This window comes from Dama dama, chromosome 5 (assembly GCF_033118175.1).
Source record: "Dama dama isolate Ldn47 chromosome 5, ASM3311817v1, whole genome shotgun sequence".
In the NCBI taxonomy this organism is placed as follows: domain Eukaryota; kingdom Metazoa; phylum Chordata; class Mammalia; order Artiodactyla; family Cervidae; genus Dama; species Dama dama.
In genome coordinates this window covers 52,061,212-52,077,248 of record NC_083685.1, presented here as the reverse complement: position 1 = coordinate 52,077,248, position 16,037 = coordinate 52,061,212, and the positions used below count along the sequence as shown (strand labels likewise).

The 16,037-nt window shown below is 35.5% G+C and overlaps 1 protein-coding gene across 11 annotated transcripts in view; it reads left to right on the top strand.

The window, feature by feature from the left end:
• Nucleotides 1–14,647, top strand: part of ELF2 (E74 like ETS transcription factor 2) — a 93,695-nt gene extending 79,048 nt beyond the window's left edge. For 4 of the 11 annotated variants that reach the window (XM_061142363.1, XM_061142373.1, XM_061142371.1 and 1 more), the window contains 7 exons: nt 3,542–3,655; nt 5,187–5,360; nt 7,647–7,685; nt 8,092–8,178; nt 10,509–10,701; nt 12,105–12,455; nt 12,929–14,647. In XM_061142363.1, the coding sequence (XP_060998346.1) occupies nt 3,542–3,655; nt 5,187–5,360; nt 7,647–7,685; nt 8,092–8,178; nt 10,509–10,701; nt 12,105–12,455; nt 12,929–13,556 (1,586 nt within the window). In that variant the 3' untranslated portion in view covers nt 13,557–14,647. The remainder of the gene's footprint in view (nt 1–3,541; nt 3,656–5,186; nt 5,361–7,646; nt 7,686–8,091; nt 8,179–10,508; nt 10,702–12,104; nt 12,456–12,928) is intronic. The other 7 variants (XM_061142364.1, XM_061142374.1, XM_061142368.1 and 4 more) reach the window with 3 other exon arrangements.
• Nucleotides 14,648–16,037: the final 1,390 nt, after the last annotated feature.

The window sequence follows — 16,037 nt, the reverse complement described above, 5'->3', positions numbered from 1 at the left end:
CCTCCTCTTCAGTGTGTTCGTTTGTGTTCTTTACTCATCTGTTAGTGTTACAGTCCTGGGGCTTGAGAGAATAAGCTGTGGTAAGTCAGGTGGGGTAGCCGAGTGATGGCCTTGTAAATATTAGTTTATGGTCTTGTAGGGGAATATCACTATCACCTAATGAAGTGTTTTCTAATTTTTTCCTGTGGCTCTCAAATTGCTGTTAATTTTTACTTTTGACTTTTGAAAACATTATTATGAGCTAGGTCTATTGCCAGCATTCTCTTCTGCAGAGCTGAGAGGTACATCTCTTGTCAGACTTAATTACCAAGTTTGGTATTTAGTAACAGCTGTTGAGTGAGTCTGGAATCGTCTACCATACAAACACCAGTTGATTAGAAAGCTAGAAATGGAACAGATTCTTACCAGTAGTAAAGGAGGGCATAAGCAAATTTAATTTTTGACACTGATTAAAATAGTTTTGAAATTTATTTGATACATTTAGTTTTTCAAGGAATATTGACCAGAGACCTAACTACTAGTGGTAACTAGATGATGATGTGTCTGTCAGATAACTTTTTGCTTCATTGTTTCTATTTTTTAAATGAGTTTTTTTTTTAAACTCCCATAAATTTAATACATAGGCCTAGAAAAACACCAGTAAATCAAGTTTTAAGTAAGAGATGATAATTCTCAACTGCCACTTCTAAGTTTGCTAACTTTGATGGCACAACACTGTCTTATTTACCTTAAGAACTGTGCAGAATTTTAGTTGTATTTGAATTATTATTTAGTTGTATTTGTATTGAATTCAAATTGTATTTGAATTACTGATAAGAATAAAATAGTATTGAAAAGTTTTCAATTATTACAGAAACTTGCATAGGAAAAATATTTCTTAAATTTCTGTTCCCAAAAATACTTATTGACTTAGGTCAACAAAAGAAGAGAAAAAGGAGATAGTGTTCCCTTTTAACAAAATGGATTAAGTATTCATGGAAACTGTCAAATTATTTTGCATCTTTGTTTTGAAATATTTTACTCCTGTTTGTCTTTTCAACACTTTCTGAACTATTTGTATAAGCTTCATGAGGCCAGAGAGCCTTCCACACTTGTGTCTCAGGTTTGTAGCACATGGTAGACCCTGAACAACCATTTATTGACTGTACATAGAGTATAAGATCCTATCATTAGTTTATAGAGAATTTATGCATGTTTAATATTCTCATCCTAAATTTATAAATGAGTTAATAATCTTTTTCTTAAATTTGTATGTTTTCTGTTTGTTTTACTATGTACATGTACAATATTTTAGGGAAATAATATTTTGAACTTAGGGAAAAAGGGGAGGTTGAGGTTGGAAATAAGAGCTAGGAAATTTTCACTGACATAACTAACATGAAATCATGGTTTTGAAAATATACCTCAAAAAAAAAAATATATACCTCAAGCTATGTAGGAATTTGGGGCAGTATAATATGTAACTGTTGGGAAATTTTGTTTATAACTTAAAACATTAAAATATCTGGTAAGATTCTATTGCTGTATTATTATGAAATACTCAGAGCTCTAACTTTAATATGGTAGAGTTTTAGGGTGTGTCTTAATACAATTACATAAGGAATTAGTTTACCCAGAGTAGTTTATTAATAGCACCTCAGACAACAGTTAAATTGCAACACAAGCAGACTTTAAAGAGAATGAAGTTCTTAGAATAAACTTTAAAACCCTGAAACTGCTTCTTCCTAAGGTTCTTTAGTGCACATGAGTATTGTAGGGAGGTAATTTGAAAAAAAATATTCTTGAGAATGGTAATACATTTTATACTTACTAATGGTAAGTTTCTTAAAGTTGAGCTAGAAGGACTGATTGAATCCTCTGCTTCAGTGAGGCTGCAGATAAGAGTAAGCAGGGTCACCTAAAGATAGATTTACTTAGAGGTTTGGCTGCCTCTCTGGAACCGTTTAGCTTTGAGCAGATTTCCATAAATGGAAAGAGCAACTGGAGAGACTCAGTACCTTGGTTGAGAGTGTGGATGATGTGCAACAGGTGGTAAAGCAGTCAGTGGATTTTTTATAAATGCTCTCCAAATGACTGGTGTTTAAGGTGGAGGCCTTAGCCCTTGGTGAATTTTGAAACTAAGTGAAAAAATCTTTTTCAATTAAAAGTTTACTAGAAATGATTTTAAAAGATTTGTATCTTTAGTGTGTAGAACTTGTGAATTTATAATGGTTTTATGAAATTTGTATATTTCTTTTAGTCCTTGAGAGGACATCTTGAGAAAGATGTATCAAATTAGAAACTGTTAAACATATTCGTGTTTCAGAACCTCTTAAAAAGTAGAATTTCAATATTTCAAATCAGGATGTGAAATTAATATATCATTAGGATAATGAGTTTATGCTTGGATTGCTACTTTTCTGTAAGGTCTGTCAGTTGTCCTTAACTTTAATAAATAAAAGAAATACTTATATACCTACTATATGAAGAATCTATGTTAGGGTCTATAACAGATATGAAGATGACTAAGACAGGCCTCCCTTGGACTTCCTTGGCAGTCAGTGGTTAAGGCTCCACACTTCAACTGCAGGGGGCATGGGTTTGATCCCTGGTCTGGGAACTGAGATCCTGCATGCCATGCCGTGTGGCTAAAAAGGGGGGGTGGGCAGGGAGCTAGCCCTCCGTGACCTCATGGAGCTTATAATCACATAGAAGTGATAAGAAATTATCACCATTTATTAAATTCTTCAGGAAAACTGCATTTAATTCTCAAAACTGTATGAGGTAAGTAATATTACTGTTTAGTGAAAGAGGAAACTGGGCCATACAAGGATTTAAATTACTGGCCTTAGGTTACAGAAATAAGTGGTAGAGACTAGAACCAAAGCTTTTTCACAAATAATTTAATCAGCAAAGCATAAAGTAAGTATTAGAGGAGTTACAAAAGGTGGTAGAATTAGAAAAGGCTTCATGAAGGGGGGGAATAGGAACACTGTCTCTCTTTTTTTTGCCTTTCTAAATTTCTTGGGTGAAACCCAGCAAAGGCCAGTGAAATCTTGAAAAGAAAGCAGATAATTGTGAAGAAAATTTCTAAGTTCTCCGGTGCACTCACCAGGAGGGTTTGTAAGAATTGAACTAATTCATTAAAGTAATTTAGAAATATGAGTTTCTGACTGATTCTGCTGGGTGTTAACCCCCGATTTTAGTAGCAGTATGTTAAAATTACAATAGACTTCATAGGATTGTTAATCTACAACTATCCTTCCCCCCCATCCCAAGTTAGTTTTGACCTAAAATTGATACAGAGTTCAAATTTCAAGAGTCTGTCTTTGTTTTCCTTTGGATAAGATTCAGAAATTTCTAATTAATCTCAATAGTTGCTTTATAATCAACATTCATTTTATAAGTGGCAGGTTTGTTGTTTTAGTTTTTAAATTATTTCTGTAATTTGTGAGACTAATATGTATTAATGGCTTATTTTGAGTTATGAACTAAACGTGAGCATTTAGTTCAGTAATGTGTTCAATGCATTTTTATTGAGTGGACCTTACTTTCTCTCCAGTGGAAGCATCAGTTCATAGCAGTAATGCACACTGTACAGATAAGACAATTGAAGCTGCTGAAGCCCTGCTTCATATGGAATCTCCTACCTGCTTGAGAGAGTCAAGAAGTCCTGGTATGTGAACTGTTCTTTATTATATTAAAGATATCATATCATTTCATGTATCTAGAATAAAAATTTTTTTTTTAGTCCAAGGGAATTGTTGTTCTCAAAGTCTGTTATACATAAATACCTGTGACAGCAGTAACTGGTCTTTTTACCTGTCAATGTTCCCAAGTCTTAAATGCTTTAAATACTTAATTTTCAAAATAATTGATACAGAAGGTGCCCACTGTAGACAGATAAATGTCAAATTGCTGTTTCTACTATTTTGTCTCATTTCCTTAACTCTGGGTACATGAGAGACCCTAAGAGCATGGCTGGAGAATGGCCGATGGGAGCTCTTGCCACCCATGCCCACTGTGAGTCCTTCCTTCAGTGATAAGGGGCAGCAGCTCCGGGACCATTCCCTGGAAGAGAGAGGATAGTGTCCACCTCTCTTCACACTCCCTTCAGGCTTCAGGCTTTCCATTGGTTTTGGTCTGTTTTTACAGATTGCCTTTGAGAATCTGTTTGTCCCTAATTTTAATGTCCAAATGTTAATTTGATTTAATACAGTAAGACCCTTCTTTTAGGGATTTACACTAAATACTAAGATCAACTGCACTTCTTAATTAGAGTAGTAATCCCGTGTGTTATTCAGGGATATGAGAAGAAAATTAGTGCATATTGGTCAGTGTATTAATCTATGGTAGTATGTATTAATTGAGATGGAAATGTCATATCCTAGTTATTCAGGCACATTGAAAGGAAGCCAGAGCAACATTATTATACGTAATAGAATACTAAAAATATGTATGCACTATTTCAGTGACCCAAAGTATTAGGGACTGTTCCGTTAAATAAAATATTGAAAGATGATACTCATTTGGCTATAATGAAAAACATTGAAAGATGATACTCATTTGGCTATAATGAGCAGGTTTTTTTTCATATTTAAAATGAACTGTAGGAACTTCCTTGCCGGTCCAGTGGTTAAGACTCGGCCTTCCAGTGCAGAAGGTGCAGGTTTGATCCTGGTGGGCAAACTTAAGATCCCATATGCCTCAGGGTGTGGCCAAAAGTTATTTTTAAAAAAAGAGAGAGAGAACCATAAGTGCTTACTTCCACTGAATATGCTTTTATCATTTTAATGTTATACCAGGTGTGTGTTTTACCTTGTTAGAGAATAATGATGAGTAAGTAGAAGGAAAATAATTATTAACTCACTGTTATACTGTTTTATTCTCAACTGTTTTCCCAATTGTCAAAATGATACAAAGTCTTCTACAATGAACTTGAAAATACCTAAAGTGTGAAGCAAGGGGGTTGACTACTCATGATCTCCCCCTTTACCCAGAAGATTAACATATCCTCCAGGTCGAGTTTCTTTGCATTTATTTACTTACATACTTTAGATCGTATTGTATATTCAACAAATTAACCTCAAGTTCTTCCCCTGCTTTGATGAATTCTTAATAACCTCACCTTACCAAAAATTGAATTGTCCATGCTAAGAGGCATTAATGGGGGTGGGAAATTTTAATTTTTCAACTTTTTTTTATAGTGGAAGTGTTTGTCCCTCCTTGTGTATCAACTCCAGAATTTATCCATGCTGCTATGAGGCCAGATGTCATTACAGAAACTGTAGTGGAGGTGTCAACTGAAGAATCTGAACCAATGGATGCCTCTCCTATTCCGACATCACCGGATAGCCATGAACCAATGAAAAAGAAAAAAGGTAGGGTGTATTTATAAATTTCTGGGAAATTGGGTGAAATTTTTTCTAGTATCTTTTTTCTCCATCAAGGGACATGGGAAATACATGCTATATTTATGATTGATGTTATACTGATTAGATATTCTCAAAAAATTGAGATTGTTAATTGTGTCTTTTAACATGTTCATAGTGTTTAAAGGAGTTAATATTTGAGCCCTAAAAGTAGTAGCCCAAAAATGAGATTATAGTAAGAGCTTGATACACAGCAGGGGTCCATGGGGTCGCAAAGGGTCGGACATGACTGAGCGACTGAACAACACAGAAGGAAGAACAGGGATTCACTGCACATTTTTCTACTTTCTGATCCTTTTAGGTACTCGGTTACTTGAAAGAAAAGTATTCTTGACTCTGTTTTTCATAACCTTATCTTCCTACTCTTTTGTGGGCATTAAAATAAAAGGCCCAATTTTCTTCCCCACTAGCTTTGGCCTTAAAACACCAAGATTGCCTCTAGGGAATTCTGAGGGGACTAAACTCACCATTGGGTAAAGACCATTTCCACTTACTCTTTGACTCCTGCTGAAACCTGTGTTCATCTGATCCTGGGGATTGGGGGTGGTGGTGGGATGGCACACAATGCTCCAGTCCATCTCTAGCATCTTGAGTGGGTTCTTTTTTTCTTTTCGAATCAAAGTTAAAACTTGAAAGAAGTGAAATTCTGTGTAAATGGGTACTCACCTAATTCCACTTTCTTCTCTGCCTCTTTCTGCACATTCTACAGTTGGGGGGAAAAAATCAAAGGCAAAAAATAAGGGGAACAGTTGTGTTAGAAATAATGGTATTATCTAATCATTTAGGTAGCGGTATTTCAGATTGCTGTGATGTTCACAGGTGTGTGCCTCATTGCTTTGAGGAATACAACAAAGAATAACACAGGTTGCCTTCCCTCTTATAATATAGATTATATATATATTTGAGAAAGGCATGGATGAGAGAATTTAGAAGGAAGAATTACTTTCCACTGTAAATGTTTAAACAAAAGACATACATGTAAATAAAACCCTGTTTACCCACTGCCCACTGTAGCCTTTGACTGGTTGTATCTTATGCAAACTGTTCCAAAATACCTAAGAAAATTTTAGATTTAAATGAAGAGGAAAAAGACTGAAAAGCTGGGAGTATTTAGGGAACCAAGATCTCTAGATAAATAGGTTGATCTGCGTACATGGTGGTATGGTATAAACCAGAAAATAATTTGCCAATTTAATACTAATCTTACGTATTTGAAAATAGGTGGTCTTAATGATATGACAATTTAAAAATTACATAATAACACCACAAATTATTCATTTGTGGTTAAGTACATTTGGGACATATAAAGTTAGGTAGGTTGTTTTTAATAGTAGGGCCTTATTTTTATTTCCAGAGCTTTTAATATACTAATGTGCATTATAAGTCTCCAAGAGATGATTATGTGCAGTTCTGAAAGTTAATTTGACTGTAGAACCCTTTTCCTACTGATGAATAACCTATCTGTCAAGTAACATGATTTGGGACATGCTGCTTTATAAGAAAATAAGCCTTTGGGGACTAACCTATCCATTAAAGAGTTCGGCTTTTGTGCTTGAATTTAGGAGACAAAGAAGATGTTGGTCTTGCTATTGACTGCTTTGTATATATAAATATTATTTAAATTGAGAAATTAAGCTCTATTTTTAATTAGGAGACTGGTGAACTTTGTTTTAATTTTTGCCAAAACATACTTCCTATTGATTAGAATTACCATAATAAAATTCTAGAATATAATAGCTATGCTTTTTTTAAATATAAATTAGGGCATTTTAATTTAGCTGTAGATAATCGTTGTTAATGAAGAGTAGAGACATCAGAAATCCCAGGTGTATGACCATCACCAAATCAGTAATATTATACTTAATAGTCCCGGTCTCTTTCTTGAGACTTGGCTCACCTGCCAGCATTCATCTTCAATGCTGAGGGCTGAACACAACACATTTCAGAAATATGCTTTCCTTACTGTAGAGAAGTGTAGCTCTTGCTTTTCTGTTCATTGTGGATATTGGACTGTCTGAGTGCGACTTAGGGCAGAAGTGAGTGAGGAGAAATGAAAGGGCACAAACATTTCTTAGACATATGAAGCAATTACTTGGAAGGTTTTTTTTTTTTTTTTTTTTATCCTTATACCTGCACGTTGAGGTGGGGAAATTTATGCTTAAATTCTGGTGAATTGATTGGCTCAGAGCAGTAGAGAGTGTTTAAAATAATATTTTTTACTTTTCCTCATTTGAGCTCAAAGGGCTTCGCAGATTATCAGATCTTCTGCAATAGGTAGGTAAAGCTTTTTCTAACAATTCTGTAGAACAGAAAACAAAAGTTTATACTAGAATTTGTTTCCATTGCTACATTATTGGAAAAGGTTAGCAGATTGAGGCTGTGACCATGTAAATAATAGGTTAGTAGTACCTGACTTGCCATATACATTGATTTTCCTATCAATTAATGCAAAGAGGGGTCGCAAAGAGTCGGACACGACAGCGACTGAACTGAACTGCTGTAATTTATATTGTAGAAGTGCTTTTAATATTCCTTTTAAAAGCAGCTTTTATATACACAGTATATTAATCCATAAATTAGTGTCTAGTTTCATAAATAATGTGTTATCAAAAAGCCTGCTATCATGTTTCTGTTATTTTTCCTGTTTTCCATGTATGGTTTCAATATCTTCTTTTTTCAGTTGGCCGTAAACCAAAGACCCAGCAGTCGCCTATTTCCAATGGGTCTCCTGACTTAGGTATAAAGAAGAAACCCAGAGAAGGAAAAGGTAATTTGGGGAGGGCTGTTTTGTAGGTGAGATGGATTTTTTTTTCCCCCCACTCAAGTACATTTGTAGGAAAATTACTTCTAGTACATGCACATGCACTGTAGCACTGACTTGGATTGTAATTCTTAATCAGGGGTGTATGCACGTCACATGGGGAGCTTTTTCAAGCTTCTCTCTGCCTGGTCCTTACCCATTGAGGCTCTGTAGGCATATAGAAGCTGCAGGAGTGGAGTTGGGGCCGGGCCAGCGTTTGGGTTTGGAAAAGGGCTGGTGCACACCTGTGTTGTTTTGAATGGTGTGTGTATATTGACACCCATCCTCATGGAGAGTCAAGTGGAGTCACTTACGTTTGAAAAGGTTTACAAAACAAAGACTTCCTTTCTGATACATACTTTTCTTAACTGATAGAAGCAAAGTGAATTTACTTTTCCAACCAACAAATTTCAGTCATGTCAGTAAGGATGTCTAAACAAAACTTTGATGTATTTTTTAAAAATTGATGTGTATATTGAATTTGTATATTCTCATTAAAGGCAAAAATAGCAATAAGCCTTCTACAGTCTCTGTTCTCTTAATTTGTTGGATTAAGTCTTTAATAAAAAAAAATTAAGTCAGTAAATCTACCAAGAAATTTGGTTAGATTTTTAAAAATCCAGTTACGTAAACCTTCATTTACTTAGGAACTGTTGTTCAGTTTGGGACAAGTTTAGGATAGTTTTATTTTCTTCTCTGTCTTTGGTTGAAAAAAATTTCACAGTCCTAACATCTTAGGTTTTATCTTTTAATTTGTATTGAAAACCTTAAAACTTTACTAGTAGTAAGTGTTAGAAATTTGAACTGTAAATATACAGTTATTACTGTTTTTAAAATTACTCCCATCATTAATGGTATCTCTTATATTGAAAGACCTTATGTTTAACACTGGAAAAAAATTTTGTGGTAACCTATTTTTACCAGTCAAAATCATCTTTCATTAAAATTTCAGTTTTTTATTCTTAAACCTGAGGCATTATGTTGCTGTGTGAAGATTAAAGTCATTACAGTCACACCTGGATTAAAAAAATCCAGTCAGCGCTTCATCTTCTGCAAAATTATGATGTCTGCATAGACTCTATGAACTACCTTGTCTGATAAAAAAGGCTTCCTGTTCTGAATTCTGTTTTCCTTAAAACCAGAAATGGAATTGTTCATTTTAACTTAGGGATGGTAACTGGAGTGAAGCAGTTAAAGATAATCTGAAGAATGTCAATGGGTCTAACTATAACTAATTCATTAGACACAGGAGCATTCAGATCTCTACTATGTACAAGGCATTGTCTCTTGTACAAAAATTTCTTCTAGAATGAATTCTTATAATCTCCAGGTCATAAACAGAATAAAAATTCCCAACTACACTACACCTCTTGATTCAGTTGAGACTGATGTAGTTGAAAGTTGTGATTTAACACTGAGAGTTTTTAGGTATTGATACTGATGTAATAGGTCTTCGGAGATACAAATGTAATAACATTGTAAAGTTGAAGATTAATCTTTTTAGGTCAAGAGAATGCACACAGGGCTCAACTATGGGTTAATGGATTTATTGAATTTTTGGAGAAATTACAGGATGAAAATGAAATGCTAGAGGAAGAGCATCAGTGTTTAGATTGAATAGTGGAAGCCTCCCCACCCCAAAATCTGAATTTTTGAGGATAGTAAAGGGTTAATGAGCAGGAGCCTAGAGATGACCCAGTGGCTCAGTGGTGGCATATGTATTCTAATCTTCTCAGGACTCTCTTCTGTTCTCTCATCAGTTTAAGAACCTCCATACCTAGAGGCTTATGGAGGGAATAAAGAAAAACTGCAGCCCATAGCAGCCTTCTCATAACACTGCCCACTACTCCTCCCCACCCTTCCAAAAAAAGAAGAGTGATGCTCTCTTCTCTTTGGGACTAAGTTCCTTATTTTGCCTACCCACATTCCTTCCTTTCCTTCTGCTATGCAAATCTTAGCCATCTTCCAAGACTTAATGTCTTACCAGTCCACTTTATTTTCACTTCCGAGATCCCAGACATTATTTTCTGTCATTGATTTGAAATAAAACTGCATGGCATTATGATATAGCTTATATTGTGTCAAAACTGTTATTTATTTCTTGAATTGTTATTCACTAGACAACACAGTTTGACACTGTACAAATGATTGATAACATAGTCAAGTATTTAATGGCAGACTCTTAGTACATTTGTTCTTTACCAGTAGTAAGTTGATTTTTTTATTCAGCGTAAGTAACTACTTGCTTTTAGTTATGTTGATGAATTTTTAATCAGTATCTATAATTTTTTTCAAAGGAAACACAACCTATCTGTGGGAGTTTCTTTTAGATCTACTTCAAGATAAAAATACTTGTCCTCGGTATATTAAGTGGACTCAGAGAGAAAAGGGCATATTCAAGCTTGTGGATTCAAAGGCTGTCTCTAAGCTTTGGGGAAAACATAAGAACAAGCCAGACATGAACTATGAAACTATGGGACGAGCTTTGAGGTAAGAACACAAGAGTTTTCAAAGAAAACTTATGTATTTCTTAATACTGTCTGTTAATACTTTGTGTGAGAGTGCTCAGTTGTGTCTTAACGCTTTACAACCCCATGAACTGTAGCCTGCCAGGCTCCTCTGTCCATGGAATTCTCCAGGCAAGAATACTGGATTAGGTTGCCATTTCTTCCTCCAGGGGATCTTTCTGACCCAGGGATTGAACCCAGGTCTCCTGTGTCTCCTGTAAGGTGAATTCTTTACCACTAAGCCACCTGGGAAAACTGATATTTAAAGAGAAGCTCTTAAAATCTCTTACTTATTATAGCTTTTAATTTGGGCGGATTTTCTAGAGGAAATTCTTGGATCTGGAGGCAGATGAAGAGAGAAGTTTAGTCTCGATGGCTACAATTTGAACACTATTGGAAAATCCATTTGTGGAAAATGTGTGCCTTTAAGAAAATTAAACCCAAACATTGTACAGTTTCCAAACTGTGAATTTGTTTTTTAGTTTCTGCAAATTTGTTAAAATTTTCATATCACAGTAAATCCATTGTAAGTTTTGTCAGTTTGAGGAACCCAAATACATAACTTTATGTATACATAAACTTTATGTGTACATAACCCAATTACATAACTTTGTAATGTATACGGCTTAAGGGTATTTGTAAATGAACATAGTTTATGTGACAGTATTCACATATGCCACAAATTCATTTTTACTAAATATGGTTTAGGTAATTTTTCCACATAACACCAAGGTGCTTTTATAACATATGTAAATCAGAACTAAATTTTTACCAGTATCTGTAAAATCTAGTTGTTCCTCAGTAGTATCTGAGGGGTGTGACTCCAGAACCCTCCTTGGATACCAGAAATTCACGGATGATCAAAATCCCTCATATAAAGTGGGGTGGTGTTTGCTTGTAACCCACTTATATCCCCCATATACTTTACATCATCTATAGATGATACAATACCTAACACAGTGTAAATGCAATCTAAGTAGTTGCTATCACATGGCAAATCCAAGTTTTGCTGTTTGGAACTCTTGTGGAAATTTTTTCTCCTTGAGCATTTTCGATCTGTGGTTGGTTAAATCCATGGATGAGGAACCCATAGATATAGAGGGCCAACTGGACAGCAATACATTCTGTATTCAGGTTAGATGACTTCCTTTAATAAAAACTGTGAGCGTTTAGCTCATTCACAGATTTCAGGGTTATAGGGCAGACGGTGCCAAGCTCTAATTTCATAGCCACTTCACATTCTTGGCCTTTTGAATAGAGTCCCACCTTACCGCTTCCTAGAGTAAGTGAATGTTTCTGTTAGCATCTCTTTACGGTATTTTTGTTTGGGGATTGTGGGGGGGCAAACATAATATACTTGACTTATTTAATACTTTTTCCTTACAGATATTATTACCAAAGGGGTATTCTTGCAAAGGTTGAAGGACAGAGGCTTGTATATCAGTTCAAGGATATGCCCAAAAACATAGTGGTCATAGATGATGACAAAAGTGAAACCTGTAGTGAAGATTTAGCAGCAGCTACTGATGAAAAATCATTAGAACGAGTATCATTGTCTGCAGAAAGTCTCTTAAAAGCAGCAACTTCTGTTCGTGGTGGGAAAAACTCATCTTCTCTAAACTGCTCCAGAGCAGAGAAGGGTGCAGCTAGAGTTGTGAACATCACTCCCCCTGGTCATGATGCTTCATCCAGATCTCCCACTACTACCACATCTGTATCAGCAACAGCAGCCCCAAGGTAAGTGAGGGAAACCAGTAGTGGTAATGTGTTTAGTTTTTAGAAAACTCTTTGGCACAACTGGGATGTTCCTTTTTTAATATTTGCATTCTAAGAACTGACTCTTTGTCAAGACTTTGAAAAGTGCTTGGTATTTTTAAATGTATTAATTAAAATATTCGTATTAAAGTAGATGTCTTTTCTTACTTGAATTGATTTTTATGATTTTATAGATGGAATTTAATGTAGGCTTTTAAATATATATATAAATATATTCAGCTCATGTTTAAATATATTCATCTCATGTTTTTAAAATATATTCATCTCATGTTATTTCATGCTGTAAACTTCAGAGATTTTCGGCACATCTGTAAAATTGGGTTCACTAGTTTTATATATGTTGGATTTGTATTCATCTTTTTCTCTCTCTCAAAGAGACCTGTTTGATAATTTAGTGTTACATATAATCAAATTTATTTTTTTTAATCAACCAGGACAGTTCGTGTGGCAATGCAAGTACCTGTCGTAATGACATCGTTGGGTCAGAAAATTTCAACTGTGGCAGTTCAGTCAGTTAATGCAGGTGCACCATTAATAACCAGCACTAGTCCGACAACAGCAGCCTCTCCAAAGGTAGTTATTCAGACAATCCCTACTGTGATGCCAGCCTCTACTGAAAATGGAGACAAAATCACCATGCAGCCTGCCAAAATTATTACCATCCCAGCTACACAACTTGCACAGTGTCAGCTGCAGACGAAGTCGAATCTGAGTGGATCGGGAAGCATTAACATTGTGGGCACCCCTCTGGCTGTGAGAGCACTTACCCCTGTCTCAATAGCTCATGGGGCCCCTGTAATGAGACTATCGGTGCCCCCTCAACAGGCATCTGGCCAGACTCCTCCCCGGGTTATCAGCGCTGTCATCAAAGGGCCAGAGGTTAAATCAGAAGCAGTGGCGAAAAAGCAGGAACATGATGTGAAAACTTTGCAGCTGGTACAAGAAGAAAAACCGGCAGATGGAAATAAGACAGTGACCCACGTAGTGGTTGTCAGTGCGCCTTCAGCTCTTGCCCTTCCTGTAACGATGAAAACGGAAGGACTGGTAACATGTGAGAAATAAAACAGCAGCGCTCCCAAGGACATTAGAATGTTAGTGAGAGTCCTGGTATAAGTATTTGCAAGGATGTCATCGAAAGAAGTCAGAAGACTTTAAAACATCTTCAGTGCATTTAAGAAAACAATCAGACTTACTGGAAATAAATTACCTATCCCATGTTTCAGTGGGAAATGAACTACATATTGAGATGCTGACAGAAAACTGCCTCTTACAGTAGGAAACAACTGAACCCATCAATAAGAAAAAGGACTGAAAGGGACCAAGCAACTCACTACAATATCAAGTTACACTAAGACTTGGAACACTAACATTCTGTAAGAGGTTATATAGTTTTCAGTGGGGAGGGATTGGGATGGGTGATCTTGTTGTTACATATAGCAATTTTTGATGCATTTTATATGCATACCAGCAATTATTACTGTGTTCACACAGAACTCACTTAACTGGTGCTATGTGAAAACTGCTAATATAGGTATTTTAGAATGTGAATTGAAGAATGGATCCAAAAGCTTCAGAAAGAGGTTAGCAAAAAAGATCTAGTGCGTTTTTTTTTTTTGTTTTTATCATATAGCTTAAGCTGATTTAAAACAAAGGCCTTAGACTAATTTTCGGTTTTCTTTATTGAAATAAGCTAATGGCTTGTTTGTGTAAAGCTTTTTTATTAAAAGAAAAATTTTAAAAATCTTGTACCTAGCACAGTATTGTTATAGAATTTACATGTAACATTTTATATGGTAGTTTAAGTCTGTCAGTTTCTTAATTGTGGACAAATTAACAGTTGGCTCTGGCCTTTTGCTATAACATGCCTGTTTGTCACTCACTTAGCCCTGGCATCTGTGCAGACATATCCATTTCAGTTCTACTGTCACTTGGAAGTTAAAGCTCAGCATGATTTTTGTCAGGTAACTAATACCTGGAGTTTTCTTTCTTCCTTTTTTTTTTTTTTTAGTTGAAGTTTAAGAGGGAAAGTACCAGTGTTCAGATTTGAACTATAATAGTTTGTATATTCAACATTTGAAGTATATTCTATTTTGTTGTACTCTTGTTTCAAAGTGTATTCAAGTAGGTTTTCTGAAATATAGAAATGAAATTTACCTTGTGTTTTGGTCTCTGGTGATATTTATAACAATATTCAAAAGCTACTATATAAACATGTTTTAGTTAAGAAGTAATAGAAGTCCTATTTTTCCTTCCCAACTGCTTCATGAAGAAATTGTTTTGTTCCATTACATTAATATTTGGCAAATAACCTGCATGTTTCCACTTCCTAATCACTGTCATGTAATTATTATAATGTTCTACTTACCATATGAATTTACTATTTTAGTGTTGGCCACACTTAAGTAATTTATATTTCAAATCAGATCATTTGTTTCTCAATCAGACCTTTTTTGGGTGAGGAAGAACAAATAATACTCTAGCCCTTTTAGGAACTGGAGGGACCAAAGGAACCTCATTTCACACCAAACTAGGTCCCATAACTCCACATAATAATTCTCTTTCTCCTACAAAGAAAAGTTGTCTATTTTTACATCTTTTAGAAATTTAAACTGATACTTAATATCTGTGGCCTTTAATTGTGCATTTGGTTAGACACTACTTAGGTTGACAGATTTTTATAACAGCTCCCTTTGTAATCTTTTATCTTTTCCATAAACATACTTGATGGTACTTTTTAATAAAAGCTCAAAGAAAAACTCATTGATTCTTATCCCATTTGGGGTTAATCTCAAACTCCACCTCCTTTTAAAACATTTCCTAAATATTTCACGTTTCAAAATCTGTATCATATGTCTTGACACATAACTATTTTTTCTTGCACTGCAGTTTCATTTTTTGAGTCATGTCTCCCATAATATTCTGTTAGGGCAAAGAAGTCACGTGAAAAAGCATTAGTCGTTCAGTCGTGTCTGACTCTTTGACGCCATGGACTGTATAGCCTGTCAGGCTCCTCTGTCTGTGGGGTTTTCCAGGCAAGATTACTGGAGTGGATTGCCATTTCCCTCTCCAGGAGATCTTCCCAACCCAGGGATTGAACCTGGGTCTCCTGCATTGCAGGCAGAGTCTTTACTGGCTGAGCCACCAGGGAAGCCCGAGAAGTCACATGGAAGATAGCTAATGAAACATACTTTAAATGAGCATTTCTTTTCCAACTATGCTGTATTACTAATTGGTTTTCCTTAGGCTAAGCCAAGGCTGCTTGCTTACCTCTACCACTCTACCTTAACATCTTCTGTGTGTCTTGCAGAGTAAGTTCACCTAAGGTCTCGATTTAGAAATACATGTTGACAGTATGTAATGATGAGAGTATTTCTTCTGATGGGAATTATCAGTGGTATGGCTTTTAATTGCAACCGTTCTGTTAACCATTATAACTTGTAGTTGCATTTTGTGTCCACTGTAACAAAGAACCACATACCAATGACTTGATGCCACTGTATTTTCCAGTCTGGCCAGGCTTTTGAACAGTGAATTAGCAGTCAG